General features: G+C 31.2%; 1 protein-coding gene across 4 annotated transcripts; it reads right to left on the minus strand.

The window, feature by feature from the left end:
• Positions 1 to 527: 527 nt before the first annotated feature.
• On the minus strand, positions 528 to 15,256 carry LOC123670964 (heterogeneous nuclear ribonucleoprotein 87F-like). 4 transcript variants are annotated; one of them, XM_045604570.1, is made up of 7 exons: positions 15,096 to 15,256; positions 14,490 to 14,754; positions 10,827 to 11,036; positions 10,347 to 10,538; positions 9,905 to 10,111; positions 7,479 to 7,561; positions 528 to 702 (listed from the first exon to the last, which is right to left on the minus strand). In XM_045604570.1, the coding sequence occupies exons 1-6, from the start codon at positions 15,123 to 15,125 to the stop codon at positions 7,482 to 7,484; spliced, it is 984 nt and encodes a 327-aa protein (XP_045460526.1). In that variant the 5' UTR covers positions 15,126 to 15,256; the 3' UTR covers positions 528 to 702; positions 7,479 to 7,481. The 4 variants fall into 4 exon arrangements, with proteins under 4 accessions (XP_045460526.1, XP_045460524.1, XP_045460525.1 ...); XM_045604568.1 differs by having other exon boundaries at positions 10,326 to 10,538; XM_045604569.1 differs by lacking the exon at positions 528 to 702 and adding an exon at positions 3,867 to 4,179 and having other exon boundaries at positions 10,326 to 10,538.
• Between the last annotated feature and the right edge of the window lie 24 nt (positions 15,257 to 15,280).

Below are 15,280 nucleotides of genomic sequence, written 5' to 3' on the forward strand. Positions count from 1 at the left end.
TTTTTTTTTCACAAATAAATAAATAAATTTATTCGCATGTGAAAACACCAGCCCTTAAATTAAATATTACAAACCGTGAACTGAAAATTTCAAGGATGTTAAATTTTTTTTTTAGTAAATTTGAAATTTCAAGATAGGATTATGAAACTAGACACTGCTCCAACCATAACAGAAGAATTAAATATTTCTTAATGTAATTATGGGCAGAGTCAAATCTGAAAATGAAATATGAATAGGTCTCAAACAATTTTAAAGTATAAGTATTTGATTAGATCAATTAATTATAAAATCAAAGAGATGAATTAGCTATTGGGACAATAAAACACAAATTGTGATTTGAGAAATTTAATTTATTAAATAAAAAAAATAGCAAAAAACATGTGATCATGTAATATATGAAAGGTGGACAAAAAATTCAAAAAAAGGATTGAAGATATGAAGAATTCTGAAATAAAATGAAATTTTGAAACTCAAGGATTTCTATAGAATCTCAAATTCCAGGCAAATATAAGAATAAAATTAACTTCTAAACAATACAATAACAATATATTATATAAAAAATTTGAGTATATAAAAGTATAAAAATAGGTACAACAATAATACTGACTAGTCCACTTTCCATAAAATAGTATAAAAATCCAATCGTTCTTACTTACACGTTCCCAGCTCTTCTATACTCACCAGAGAAGAGTAGTTGAGGCTCTGGACCAATAAAACAGAAAAAGAATATTAGTATGGAACGATTTGTACAATACTTTACATAGACAAAAATATTTATACAGTTAAATGAATTTGCATTCAGAAAGATAATGGTCAATTTATTTTCTTAAATGGATAATTTCGAATTTGTGTAACATAAATATATTTGAAGGGAATGAGCAAGAACGTTCACAGGAAGTATTCAAACCAGTGCATTACACGATAACACAGAAAGTTGCAAAAGTGTACATTTACAGATTCGAAATTTTCCTCTTAATTTTATACAATACACTGAAATAATTTCAAAAATTGGTGAGTTGATATGTCCTTCAAAATTAAGTATTTTGGAATTTTGCATTTCAATATATGTATAAACCAATCAACCAAAAACAGAATAAAAGCATTAATTACACCATTCGCATCTGGACTGACAAAGCATAGATATCATAGTCGTAGAATGTCGATGGAGCTCTGAATGCAAATCCTTCACCAAACGCCCAACACACTACCTAACCCAGGTTATTTTCGATATTTCATTATAAATAACCCGTTCGAAAGGCCTATCTAACCTCAAATAACTAGCGTTGTTTCGGTATTAAATAAACCTGAGCTAAATAGACTGTTTCAGTGTTTCATGTGTTGTGTTATTTTATGTGAACCTACATCAGTATAAAAACTATACATACCTAAAAACCTGTCTGTCATAGAATAACTGCAAATCAGCCTATCACTTAATTAACCTCTCCTCGACTGATAAAAGAAACACTATTCTTTTTCTGTTCAAACTAACAACACCTAACACTTCCTTCAATTTTAAGCCTGTTCAAGAAAATCTGACATCTATCTACTCTGAAGTATTCTGGAGCTAGTCAAAACATCTTCTTGATAGAATCATATAAACATCTTATCAATACCTCCTTTTAGGCTTCTTCAATAATTCAAATTGATATATTTATATTATATATCTGTTTTTTTTATGATATAATTGATAATAAAATAGTGTTCACTCATAATATATTAATCAATAGATACCACCTCACCTAAATTTAAATTGTATGTTTGTAACAAACATTTCAATATTGATACAATTCATTTCGAACAAAATTGTAATAATATTCCAGAGAATATGTTCAAAAAGAAACATGTAGAATATTCAACAGATAATGCAACATCTTGAGATAATTACGTACCTATTTTTGGGAGAATTTTTGGAAAGCTTCGTATGATCACTATCTGAATATTTGGAAACTTTGAATGTTCTTTTTTTTTTAATTTTTGTTCGAGTTCAGTGAAACCAATCAGCGTTGCCCAAGCTGAGCTTAATCTAGCTGTAAAAGGGTTTTGACGTGTTCAGAAAAAAAAGCTATATTGTGTAATAATACTCTTTTTATCGCCCTCTGAAATTATTTAACATACAGACATACGGATGTTTTTCTTTACTATAAGGATTTATCAATAAATAACTTTTTTCAAATAAAATATTAAATTAAGAGGACTAAATAAACCATGTAAAATTCATGTACTTGTTGCAAATTTCATAGTCTCATGTTTTGTATTAGATTTTATACAAAACAAATAAGTAAAGTTATTTTTCTTTGAACAATTCCAAAATAATGTCATTCATTGTTGAAAATGAAACAATAAGGATAAATAGTAAAATTACCTCAACTAGTTGACCTCAACTATTGAATTATAGTAATGTTTAGCGTATATTCTATATTCATCATCCAATAACTATAATTCTTAAAATTCTTTATGAATTGAACTAATAAAGACTACTCCTTAGTAAATGTTCAAGTTTCATTTTATTTCGAACTAATAGATTCTCAAGTAACTTCAAATGTACTTCCATTTATTTTTATTAAGGTCACTGAGTAAATAACTATTTAGATTTAAATATCAAAACTAAAAATTATAAACTATGTGAACTCTACACAATGCGAAATATTATTTCTCAACTTCAGTTCTGAGACGGTCCTGCAGACAATCCTTCAAGTATACCAAATAATAATACTGAAAAATCCTTGGATAAGAGTTAGTCGAATTAGAATGTACTTCACGAACCAATAATAGTGACACAATCAGAAATTAAACATACAAGTAAAAGAAAACTATTAGAAGAATGCAATAAAGTTGACAAGACAAAAAAAAAAAAACAATGGTGATTGACGAAAAAGATATAATTGTGGATAGAGAATACAGAAGAAATTTGCTGAAATATGATGGTTCAAACTAACTCACATAGAAAAGTGAAAGAATTAATCATTAACTTTTCTAAAAGAACAAGACTCAAAGTCCCTAAACAAACTGAAATTAACACATCTGGCAAGAATATCAGGATAACCTTTCAGATGAAAGTTATACCAAACCTAGAATCTCGTCAAAAGAAATACCAATAGCCATTATACAATCAAAAAATAGAATAGCGCTTAGCTTGTACCATTTCACTAACATTTGTTGGAATACTTTGAATCTGAGAAGAATATGGTATAAGCTAAGCGCTACTCACACTCACAGAAAATAAACTCTAATTTCTCCACAGCACTTTTGAACACGAATTTTAATGAACGCTCGTTATTTGATAAGATAGCAAAAGATAGTAAACACATAAAAAGTGTAATGAGCCCCATGAGCTATCTCTTAAAACTATTTCGCTTTTGTTAAAGCAAAAAACAATGCCGATTTGTAAGATTCAAATAAAGTGAGGAATCAGACAGTACTGTCTCTCAACTTCAATATGTACATCTTGAAGGAAACTCTGAAAAACATGTTATAAATAGACTACTACTAGTCAGATAATACCAGATATGCCAATGACACCAAAGTGTTTTTTTCAATAATGACATGTCATCAGTGTAAAGAAAACCAAACTGATAATTATCAACAAAGAGAAACTAACAGAGCCTTCTATCAAGAGTATTGATCACTGCAAATGATAAGTATCATCATTGATATAGACTGGAATAATGTACAAAAATAAAATGAAAAAATTGGAAGAGCCACAGCATCATCCTTGACATCAAAGGCACTATGATCTTTTTTTTATAGTTTCTGCTTCTCAAGGAGACCACTATCAAAAGATTCAATCCTCTGAGATACGGGAATGAAAAATACCTCGAACTTATCCACACAATTTAAACATATAGGCGAAAATCATCATAATGATCTTGGGAGGTAATCAACTATATTCCATTGGCAATGTGATTCTACCACAATCATAATTAAAATAGTCTACAGTATTATTGAAATCGAGTCTACAAATATCGAAATCATACCAATTTTTCTATAATCATACCTTATTCACACTACCTACTCCACTAAGATTGGGAATGCAGAGGTAACTAACAAAAGCCTATCTTCCTAATGGGATTGTGCGGGGCTGCCAAAACATTAAATTATGTTTATTCCTGAAAAATGCTGTTTGATCTGAATAATGCATCTTCAAATCATATATGGTTTCATTCCTTGAAACCTGTTGTCCTAGAACCGAGAAAACCATTTGAATGTTATGGAATAGTTATTTTACATAAATGGATGTTAAAAATAGATTCGTAAGTTAATTCTACTGAATTATAGAAGAAATGACCGAAATTGATATCTGATTATGAGAATAGAGAAGAAGAGCTTGATCCCATTGGAAAATTCCACATCTCAAACAATTATTTTGCTAAATTATTTTATTACAATAGACCATATTAGGGAACTCGGATCAGGATTTCTGAAGTATGATCCATCCTACCTTTAATTACACATGTATTTTTATGAGTTATTATTTTATTAAAACACATTTTCAAAGTTTGACAAGACTTTTTGTATAATATTTTAAGGTGAAAATTCATAAAAAAATAAATCTTTGTTAGAAAACTATTCATATACAGGGTGAGCGTAGATGGTACCCTAGACTTCTATGGGGAACAGACGGTACCATTTCAATGAAAATTTAATTTCTTAGGTAGCAACCACTGCTCTATCGATTTAATATGTTTTCAGCGATGCAGTGTTGCCGCTTATATCAAAGTACTAACAATTTCGATATTTCAAATAGAATACCCTGTATATTATTACTTTTCTCGGTTTTCCGTAGCCTCTTGATTATTTATGTATTAACTTCCTTGTTCATATCTCTAGCGGTTTTCGATTATTTCTTTTTTGTGCAAAACATAGCTTCAATAAAAATCCATGACTTAGGTATTTGGAATCCTAGAAAGCTGAAATTTCGTGTATGGATTACCAATATTCCATGCATCATTTAGGTGTAATAAATTACGTCCCTACCTAATCATACAGGGTTGTTCGAAATCACAGGCTTCAACAGGACATATTAAAATGAGAAAAAGTTCGTTTTTTCAAATGCAATGACCTGCATATCATAAGATGTAATGAAAAAAATGAAACTTCCTTTCAAATGATATGTAACATGTTCCTATACCTTAATAATTGTAACGTTTCCCAATTAAAAGCAAGTTTTCATTCCAACAGCAATATTGAGCTACATTTGTTTTAGATATCGATGAATTGACATAGAACTTTTGAATTATGATGATTTGTCCAATGCCGATAGTCAAATTATCATAATTCACAAGTTCACGGATATCTGAAACAAATGTAGCTTACTTAATATTGCCATTGGAATGAAAACTTGCTTAAAAAAGCTTACAATTTAGGTATAGGAGCATGTTATATTGTCTAAAAGGAAATTTCATTTTCTTTCAATACATTTTATATTATAGAGGTGTCATTTCATTTGAAAAAATGCACTTTTTATCAATTTAATATGTCTTGTTGAAGCCTGTGATTTTGAACAACCCTGTATGATTAGGGACGTATTTTATTACACTTAAATGAAACAGGGGATATTGGTAATCCATACCCGAAATTTCAGTACCAAAGTGATGAACGTTTAATCGACAGAAAATTCAATGGAAGTTTGTATTAGCTTTATCACAAATGACTCTCAAATAGGAAGCTAACTTCCATTAGCCATGTAATTATAAAGGACAATTGAAATAATGACTTTTGAACAATATTAATTCCCAATATTTGATATCTCTCTGTGCAATATTAACTTTTCAATGGCGTCATCCCATCTTTACAAGACTACCATTTATAAAATTGGAATATTCGACAAGTGACTGACTCTAACCTAACCTAACTAATATGGTCTACAGCAATTTTTTCTAACTACACAATCGCATTTGCTTTTTGAAATGTTTCAAATAGTTTGAGATGGAAAATTTTGTTGTAGGTATGGGTAGTGCAGCTTACAACAATTGAGTCTTTTCTGACAACTGAAATGAATATTTCCATGGTTCACTTGTGCTGGCAAAAAAAGAAAAAATCTAAAAACCTATCGTCCCTAAATAAGATAGAAAGTGTTACTACCTCAGAGGAAAGAAAAGATAGAGGTGTCTTATAGCATTTGTTGACATCGCTATAACATTTTTGTTTACAAACACTTATAATGTACTGCGTTGCCATTCTGAGGAAGAAGTAATCTTTTCTCCGTTCTGTGGCATAGATGTTTTGCGAATATTCTGAGGATTTGGCAACACGGTTCTGTTGTTGTTATTGCACGTGTCAACTAGAGGTGCGTTAAGGGTTAACTGTTCATTTTAATTTCACGTTTGTAATCGGCGTTATTTCATACAAGTTTGTGAATTTTAAGTTACACATTGTTAATTTTAATCATGGTAAATACTCGAAAAACATGTATAGTGTGTAAAACATCGGAAATGAAAACCTAACCTATCATAGGTAAGTTCACGTTTTGAGTCCATAGGCGTAGAATATATCTCGTCTATGGCGTAGTATTTGTGAGATATCGAAAACTTAATTCAATGCTAACATTTGTAGGTTTCCTTGAAATAGAGAATTTAGCAAAATATGGTGCCACGTATTAATATTGCAAATGAACAATTTGCCGAAATATGCATATGTTTGTTCCGCACCGAAAACTTAATAAGAGGCAGTAAGAGAACCATTGACTACGCCACTGAAATGTTTACCGCCCCTCTAGTTGTCAATTTTGCAGATTTGTTGTTGTCCTATCTCACTTTATCATCATATTGTTGCAATTGATTACAATACAACGCTATTTACTTCTAAGGGCACCTCTATATTTTCTTTCCTCTGAGGTTACAACTCTTTGAAAACTCAGATGCCACAACATGAGACAATACGATATTTTAAAGTTATCGAAGCAGAGATGTATTTGATGAAAACAGTTCACCAATCTAGCATTGAAAAACATTTCAATTAATGACATTCACATTAATTTTTATTATACCTATAAAAAAAAATGCCGAAATTCCTAGAGAAACCATATAAAGCCCTACAACTATTTACGCTATGAAGTGTTTCCAATTCAAAGATGAAGTTTCGTGAAATCTATCTATTTCTGCAGAATATCTTATGCGACTTGTGTTTATTTGACCAACTCCAGAGTAACTTCGTTAACCTAACCTAAAATAAACATTATTTCTCCTTTAAAATTTAAATTTCTTTATTCATCATTCAATAAATTAAATACAAACTGTGTGATAATAAACCTAGATCTAGCACAATTACGATTCGGTGACAAAAAACATCCATCTAACACATTAAGTGTAACTCAAATCTTGATGAGTGAACCTGAATAGACGATTCTTGGAGATACTTAATTGTAGACATTCAGTGATAATATCAGCTCATAAATACATGGAAGTTATGAGTTGCCCCGGGGCAATTGTAATATTTGAATTATATTAATTTAAAATTCGCATCAGAAGTCTAAAACTTACGTTTTAGAATCTCCTGTTAGCTCCCATGTTGGCACTGTTCATATTACTGCCTTGATTGTAACCGCCACCATAGCCAGGATTACCTGAAAAAAAAATAATTGTTTTCTTTTTTTGCTTGACCTCATTCATTAATTTTTTTGGTTATGTTACTTCAAACAGAAGGCAGTCCACGTGACTTTGTAATGGTGGTTGGCACTGAAACTTTTCATCGTAATAAGGTCTATATGCTGTGACAGCTTGTAAGTTTACAGCGGAATATTGAATTTTTCTGTTGGTTTTGAGCTGTTTAAATCCCATAAAAGTGGGGAGTGAACAAGATAAAACCCGACATTACCACTGCCATGAAAACATTTAAGTAATAGGCACTTTTGTTTAGTTTAAGCTCAAATTTTATTGTCCTTGATTAAACATACAACCCGAATATGCAGATAATAATAATAATAATAATAATAATAATATTTATTTGCCAAAAATTTGAAATTAAGTATACAATATATATAATATACAATCAGAATACAAACAATAATACCACCATGTACTTTTAAGCAAAGAACAACATGCCAACTGCGCCTATATTAAATTTTATTTTTGCCTAATTCGAATAATTTTGATGAACCTGACATTTCACTTAGAAATCTTTGTCTAAGGTAGTAAAAACCAAACTATTATACATAGATTATTTATTTATGTTCAAAGTCAGAAACTAATCAGAGTAACCTTTAGTTTTCGATGATGACATCATAGTTTAAATGGCGTTAAATGTAAATAAAGTTTGTGTTGAAAATAGTTAGTTCAACCTTAACGTACTGAATCCACTGTAAACTCTGAATATTTTATAAAGAAAACCTTAAAAATTACATATACAGACTTCTTCATCGCACATTTATGGAAAACTAATCATAATTTTGTGCTGAAAACTTGCATATTGGGGTTTGAGACAATGATCTTTCTCCCTAAAATATTTTCAGATCTTTACAACTTCCAACTTCCGGTTATACCGGAAACAGACAACTACTTCATTATTTCAAATTCTACACCCAGTATATTTTTTCGTCTTTAGATAGCTTTTTTGATGACAATTTCCTCAATATTCCATACCTTGGGTATAAACTCAAAGGTTAATGGGATTCTTCAAATGGTTGTGATGAGGACTCACATTTTTTTGAATATTTCTGCAGAAAAAGTTTTTTTTCGGAAAAACCTTTTTCATTTTCGATTCTGCTAATATGTAGTTCAAAAGACTGTTTGCGGTTTGGACCAAAAATGTACAAGGTGTTTATCAGAAGATCATGAACTTGGACAACACGAACAATTTGAATGTTTCGATAACCGAATTTGACATTTCTTGAATTTTAATCATGTATTCATAATCGAAAATTTTTTTGTTTTATGGATTTCTCAACAATCCCAACGGACAATTAATTTAATTATCGAAACATCGAATTTTAGTTTCTTTCTGTATTTTCCGGAAGTCACAGACTACTCCACACAGAATTTGCGGGATTTCCTCATTTACTTTCAAAGTATTCATTTTAGGTATAGGGTTTGTTTAAGTAATCCCCTCTTTTTATACATAGAACTGACTGAAATAATAAAAAATATAGGTTCTGATTTTCATTTTTGATGAATTTGAATTGTCCAAGTTCAAGATCTTCTGATGAACACCCTGTACATTTTTGGTAGAAACTGCAAACAGTCTTATAATTCTACGTATTTTCCGAATCGAAAATGAAAAAGGGTTTTTTCGAAAAAAACTTTTTCTGCAGAAAAAAATGAGAGTCCTCATCACCACCATTTTTTTTAATAAGAATCCCATTAACTCAGCCATACCCAAGGTGTGGCATATTGCTGCAATTACCATCAAAGAAGCTATCTAATGATGCAATAATATACTGGGTGTGTCATTTGAAATTATTAGTAAGTAGTAGTAGTAAGAAATAAGTAGTGTTTTCTGTATAACCGGAAGTTGTAGAGATTTTTAGAAAGAAAGATCAAGCCCCAACCTAAAAATTTTCAGCCCAAAATTATGCTTTTTTTTCCATAAACGTCTAATAGGCTATCGCGGTGAATCACCCTGTATATAATAACATGACTTCATGAGTCAGAGCCTACCACCCACCTCCAACCCATTATAATAATAATAATCTTCATTTTGAAAGAAAAGCCACATACATAGATCTGTAAGCAGAATAACGTCAGAAGTTCCTATCAAATGTTAATATCATTTAGTGATTCAATCAATCATCTATTTTGTATAGTTCTATTCTCAGTTTTTTTTTAGTTCTTCAACATTATTAGGTCTCTTGTGGATCTGCTTCAAAATTTCCTCCTCGATCATTTAAAAATTTTTAATTTTTTTCGAAATCGAAAGTATTTAAATTTACTTCGCTTTCATCATACTGATAATATTAATCCAATGTACTCACCATATGGTGCAGATCTGTTTTGGTGGTAATTGTTTCTAACAGCCCCGCCAGTATAACCTTGTTGGTAGTTTCCAAATCCACCCCCTCCCTGATTCCAATCTTGGGGTCCTGTGCTGTAACCACCGGCAGGGGCACCGGAACCCCCCCAACTGTTTTGTTGTTGGCTATCCCATGGACTGCTGCTCCATGTTGCCCCATTGTATCCTCCTGCAATAATGTTAAGTCGTTCCATGAATGAACCGAGACAAAAAAAAAAAAAAAGAATTGAAAAGCCTCTAACGATGTTGGTATTGCCAAAGCGAAATTAACGAAATTGTTTTGGAACAAGCAGTGTTGATATATTTTTAAATACACACATATTGCTATTATGAAAAAGGAAAAGTAAGAAAAAAAAGCAAAGCAAACAAAAAGTAGCTCCTACCTTGCGATTGTTGTCTACTACCTGACCAATCTCCACCGGGGCCTCTGTTCCAGTTTCCGCCTCCTCCTTGGTTCCCCCTGGGGCCGCCCCTACCGACTCTAGGGCCACCAGCACCCCCACCTGGTCCACCAGAAGTAGCTCTGTCCATTTCAGCTTTACTGAGAGCTTTCTTGACATCAATGTGTTTTCCCTTTATGGCATGGTGCCGTTGCACTAAAATAAACAATATGAAATTCTAGTTCAAATGAAAAGATATACAATGATATAAAGAATGAAGTAATAAATATCTATAAAATATTAATATTATCAGTGTCTTCATTCATACGGGGTAAGGCATATAGCTCAAAATTTCACATGAAAGAACAAAGTTTGTTTGAACAGTAATGAAATATAAGAATCTCCATTCCGTACCAAGATGAATGAATCACCTTTTGACTAAAAGCCTAATGTGATTGACAATTATAAATTATGAAGATTCAGGAAGTATATAGCAGTACTTACAACAAATTTTATCCACCGAATCATAATCTTCAAATTCGATAAATCCAAACCCTCTTTTCTTGCCAGTATCTTTATCAGTTACAATTGTTACAGACAAAATAGTACCAAATGTTTTGAAGTGTTCCCTCAAGTCTTCATCTTCAACATCATCCTTCAAGCCACCAACAAAAAGTTTTTTCACTGTTGCACCAGCTTCAGGACGTCCGATATCTAAGTAGAATTTAAACAATAAAATCAAGATAAAAAGATGATTCTATTTATAAATTCGAACACATATGACTGACAGATAGTCATTGACTTATGTGTCGGTGTATAACATACGGTCGACCATCCACCAAAAAATAGATGAATAATGCACATGCTCTTCTCTGAATTATTATCTGCATATATGTGTATCTTTGATACACATTCATGCTTCAAATGTCACCAGATTTTTAGTAAATAAAAAAAAAACAACACATATTGTGAATGTTTTTTTTTAATGATTAGCTGCACTTATGCATACTTTATTGTATTTTTAATTTTAATTCCTAAAACAATTTTCTGAACAATGTTGACTTTCCCTAGTTATGGGGAAAAATTCCCAAACCGACATCGTTGTATCAACAGGATACAGTGGTGCCAGAAATTTTTCCCCAGACCTAGGGAAAGTCAACATTATTTGAAAAATTTGTTATAGGTGTGTCGATCGTGTGCTCTGCAAAAAGCAAACTCTACCTATCCATTAGTCTACGGACTTTTACAGGCATATTTTGCATTTCAACCTACAAATCAGTTGTTTGCTGTCAGCCATGTTCATTCGACCTAAACATCTTCATCTAAAATGATTATTTTACATTTTCAGTAATGAGCTATTTATGCAGTTCATCATCTCCACCATGTAGTGCAAAATATTTTCGCGGTACGTGTTCTCGACCATTCTACCCTTCCAAGATAGTTTCCATAGTAGGGGTATAGGTCAAAGTTTTCGCGCTAAAAATTAGTTTATAATCGTCTATCATAGAAAAGGGTTCTTTCTCGTCCTCTCTTAGAAAAGTGCTTTGTGATATATGAGCAGAAAATAGTAATTATTTCTTATTTTGAATGAATTATGTGTGTATATTTTGTTCCATATCAACTATAAGATATATTTTTGAGTGTATTTCAATCAAGAATCAAAAAAATGTATATTTTTTTGTTCAATATTCGGCGGTCGCGAACTGGTATTGGAAAATTTGTATCTTTTATTTCTTGACCAAAGTGGTCGAGAACCAATATGTTACTTGAATAATTATTTATTTCAACCGGTATAGGGTAAATGCACTGGTTAGCCGACCGGCACTGGTTCTCGACCATTCCGTGATTTGAGATGAAATAATAATAAAAATATATCATGTAGTGCAAAATATTTTCGCGGTACGTGTTCTCGACCATTCTACCTTTCCAAGATAGTTTGCATAGTAGTGGTATAGGTCAGAGTTTTCGCGCTAAAAATTAGTTTATAATCGTCTATCATAGAAAAGGGTTCTTTCTCGTCCTCTCTTAGAAAAGTGCTTTGTGATATATGACCAGAAAATAGTAATTATTTCTTATTTCAAATGAATTATGTGTGTATATTTTGTTCCATATCAACTATAAGATATATTTTCGAGTGTATTTCAATCAAAAAGCAAATAAATGTATATTTTTTTGTTTAATATTCGGCGGTCGCGAACTGGTATTGGAAAATTTGTATCTTTTATTTCTCGACCAAAGTGGTCGAGAACCAATATGTTTCTTCAATAATTGTTCATTTCAACTGATATATTTCTGTTGGATCATTTTTGTTTTTTTTCGATACCTTGATTCATTCATATATCTACTTTGTGAATATTAGTTTGCGACCACCGAATTAACGTTGAAACACTTATTTCTACCCTTTATTTATTCGCGGTCGAGAACCAATTTGATTGTACTTAATTCTCGACCACTGGTGGTCGGTGTTTTATATTTTATTTACTCATTAGTTTCTAAATAGATATTAGGAGCAAAATAACCAAATAATGTTGTATGAGTTGTTATTTTGAAATATTTATAGAAAGTGGAAACTTTTGCAAAATAATTTTTTTTACGTTCCGAGTGTTTCTTACTTGATTACCTCATCTGAGTGATAGGTAGTGATGTCGATGGTACGGTACGTAAGTAAGAACTAATCACTCATCTCGCTCTAAAGTTTTTTATAAAATTTTTAAGTGGAGCGGCCACTATTCTTAGTGGTCGAAAACTAACACAAAAATGGTCGAGAACTCTGCGGCGTGGTCGAGAACCGAGGTTATTGAGATTTTCTATATGTTTTCACATTTCAAAGGTTAAATGCGGAAAGAACGCTTAAAATTAGATGACAAATCATTTAAAACTCGCCAAAGAATCGATGAACACCAACACCATTAAAATTTGATAAGTTTATGTGTGAAAAAATCGTGCTCGAAATCGATGTTTCTGTTAACTGGTCGAGAACCAGTGCATCTACCCTATTTCTGTTGGATCAATTTCGTTTTTTTTTCGATACCCTGATTCATTTATATATCTACTTTCTGAATATTAGTTTGCGACCACCGAATTAACGTTGAAACACTTATTTCTACCCTTTATTTATTCGCGATCGAGAACCAATTTGATTGTACTTAATTCTCGACCACTGGTGGTCGGTGTTTTATATTTTATTTACTCATTAGTTTTTAAATAGATAATAAGAGCAAAATAACCAAATAATGTTGTATGAGTTGCTATTTTGAAATGTTTATAGAAAGTGGAAACTTTTGCAAATAATTTTTTTTACGTTCCGAGTGTTTCTTACTTGATTACATCATCTGAAACCCATCTGAGTGATAGGTAGTGATGTCGATGGTACGGTACGAAAGTAAGTACTAATCACTCATCTTGCTCTAAAGTTTTTTATAAAATTTTTAAGTGGAGCGGCCACTATTATTAGTGGTCAAAAACTAACACAAAAATGGTCGAGAACCGAAGGTTATTGAGATTTTCTATATGTTTTCACATTTCAAAGGTTTAATGCGGAAAGAACGCTTAAAATGATATGACAAATCATTTAAAACTCGCCAAAGAATCGATGAACACCAACACCATTAAAATTTGATAAGTTTATGTGTGAAAAAATCGTGCTCGAAATCGATGTTTCTGTTAACTGGTCGAGAACCAGTGCATTTACCCTAGTATAGTCAATTTTGCTCAACTTGTTGGATCTCAGAGTTTTTAACAGTGTCATTGTTAAATTTTGTCACATTCAAAATATCATTCATTCATGGTACAAGTCCTGGAGAAGAATGATTTGAAACATTGGCATTCTGTCAAATTGAGTTCGTCTTCAATTATTGAAATTTTTTTATTGAACATAATAAAGAAATTGATGTTCAATTAAAAAATTTTAGTAATTTTTCCCATACACCGAAAGGTAACAAATGGGATACAGAGTATATATATATATATATATATAAAGTATATATATATATATATATATATATAATATATAAGTAATTTTTCATTTGTACTTTAGTCTGCAGTACAAATATGTTAATGAGATTCACATTATAAAGTTTATAAAAGGTCTTTGTTATTTTCAAATACGAATAAATTCTTATTCGTCTGAAATTTTTTAATTCACTTATATAAGGAAATCATTCCAACCTTGTCTTGGTACTGCTCTTTTAGGTTCAACAACTCTTCCATCAACTCTGTGGGGGCGGGCATTTTGAGCATCATCAACCATATGAGCTCTAGAATATGTAATGAATCCAAAACCCCTTGATCTTTTAGTCGTAGGGTCTTTCATAACCACAACATCTACAATATCTCCCCATTGTTCAAAATGTTTTTTGAGAGAATCGTCAGTAGTGCGGTAATCTAAGCCTCCAATGAAAAGTTTTCTGTATTGTTCTGGCTCTTTTCCATCCTGAAATGAATACATTGTTCCAAATTAATAGATTCAAAATAATTTATTACTTTTATGTGTCATAATTGTTTGGTATTTGAAATGGCGACGCCGATGCATGTTTTGAAAAATTTATTATATTAGTATGAGACCTCATAGACATAGTAATCCACAACAAATTTGAGGAATGGTTAGGAGAGTACTTTATTAAATTACCAACCAGAAAAATATGTAAGACTCTAAATATTTGTCATTTCAATTCAGTATCAAGATGTCGATGAGCATTCAAAATGACAATTTCTGATAAGAAAATGAACGTCTGATAACACTGGAAAGTATATTATGCGAAAATTTATACTTACGTCTTCTCCTTGTTCTCTTTTCATTTTCATTTAAAAGAAAATCAAATGATGAATAATTTGAAAAATTATGCTCTTAATAAATTACTCTACTAAATCTTTAATCGAAATGGACAGAAACGAATGATCGGATATGGTTTGTTTAAAAGAAATGGCGCACGCCTACTCGACTACGTCATAACATAGGT

Source organism: Harmonia axyridis, chromosome 1, assembly GCF_914767665.1.
Source record: "Harmonia axyridis chromosome 1, icHarAxyr1.1, whole genome shotgun sequence".
NCBI classification, from domain to species: domain Eukaryota; kingdom Metazoa; phylum Arthropoda; class Insecta; order Coleoptera; family Coccinellidae; genus Harmonia; species Harmonia axyridis.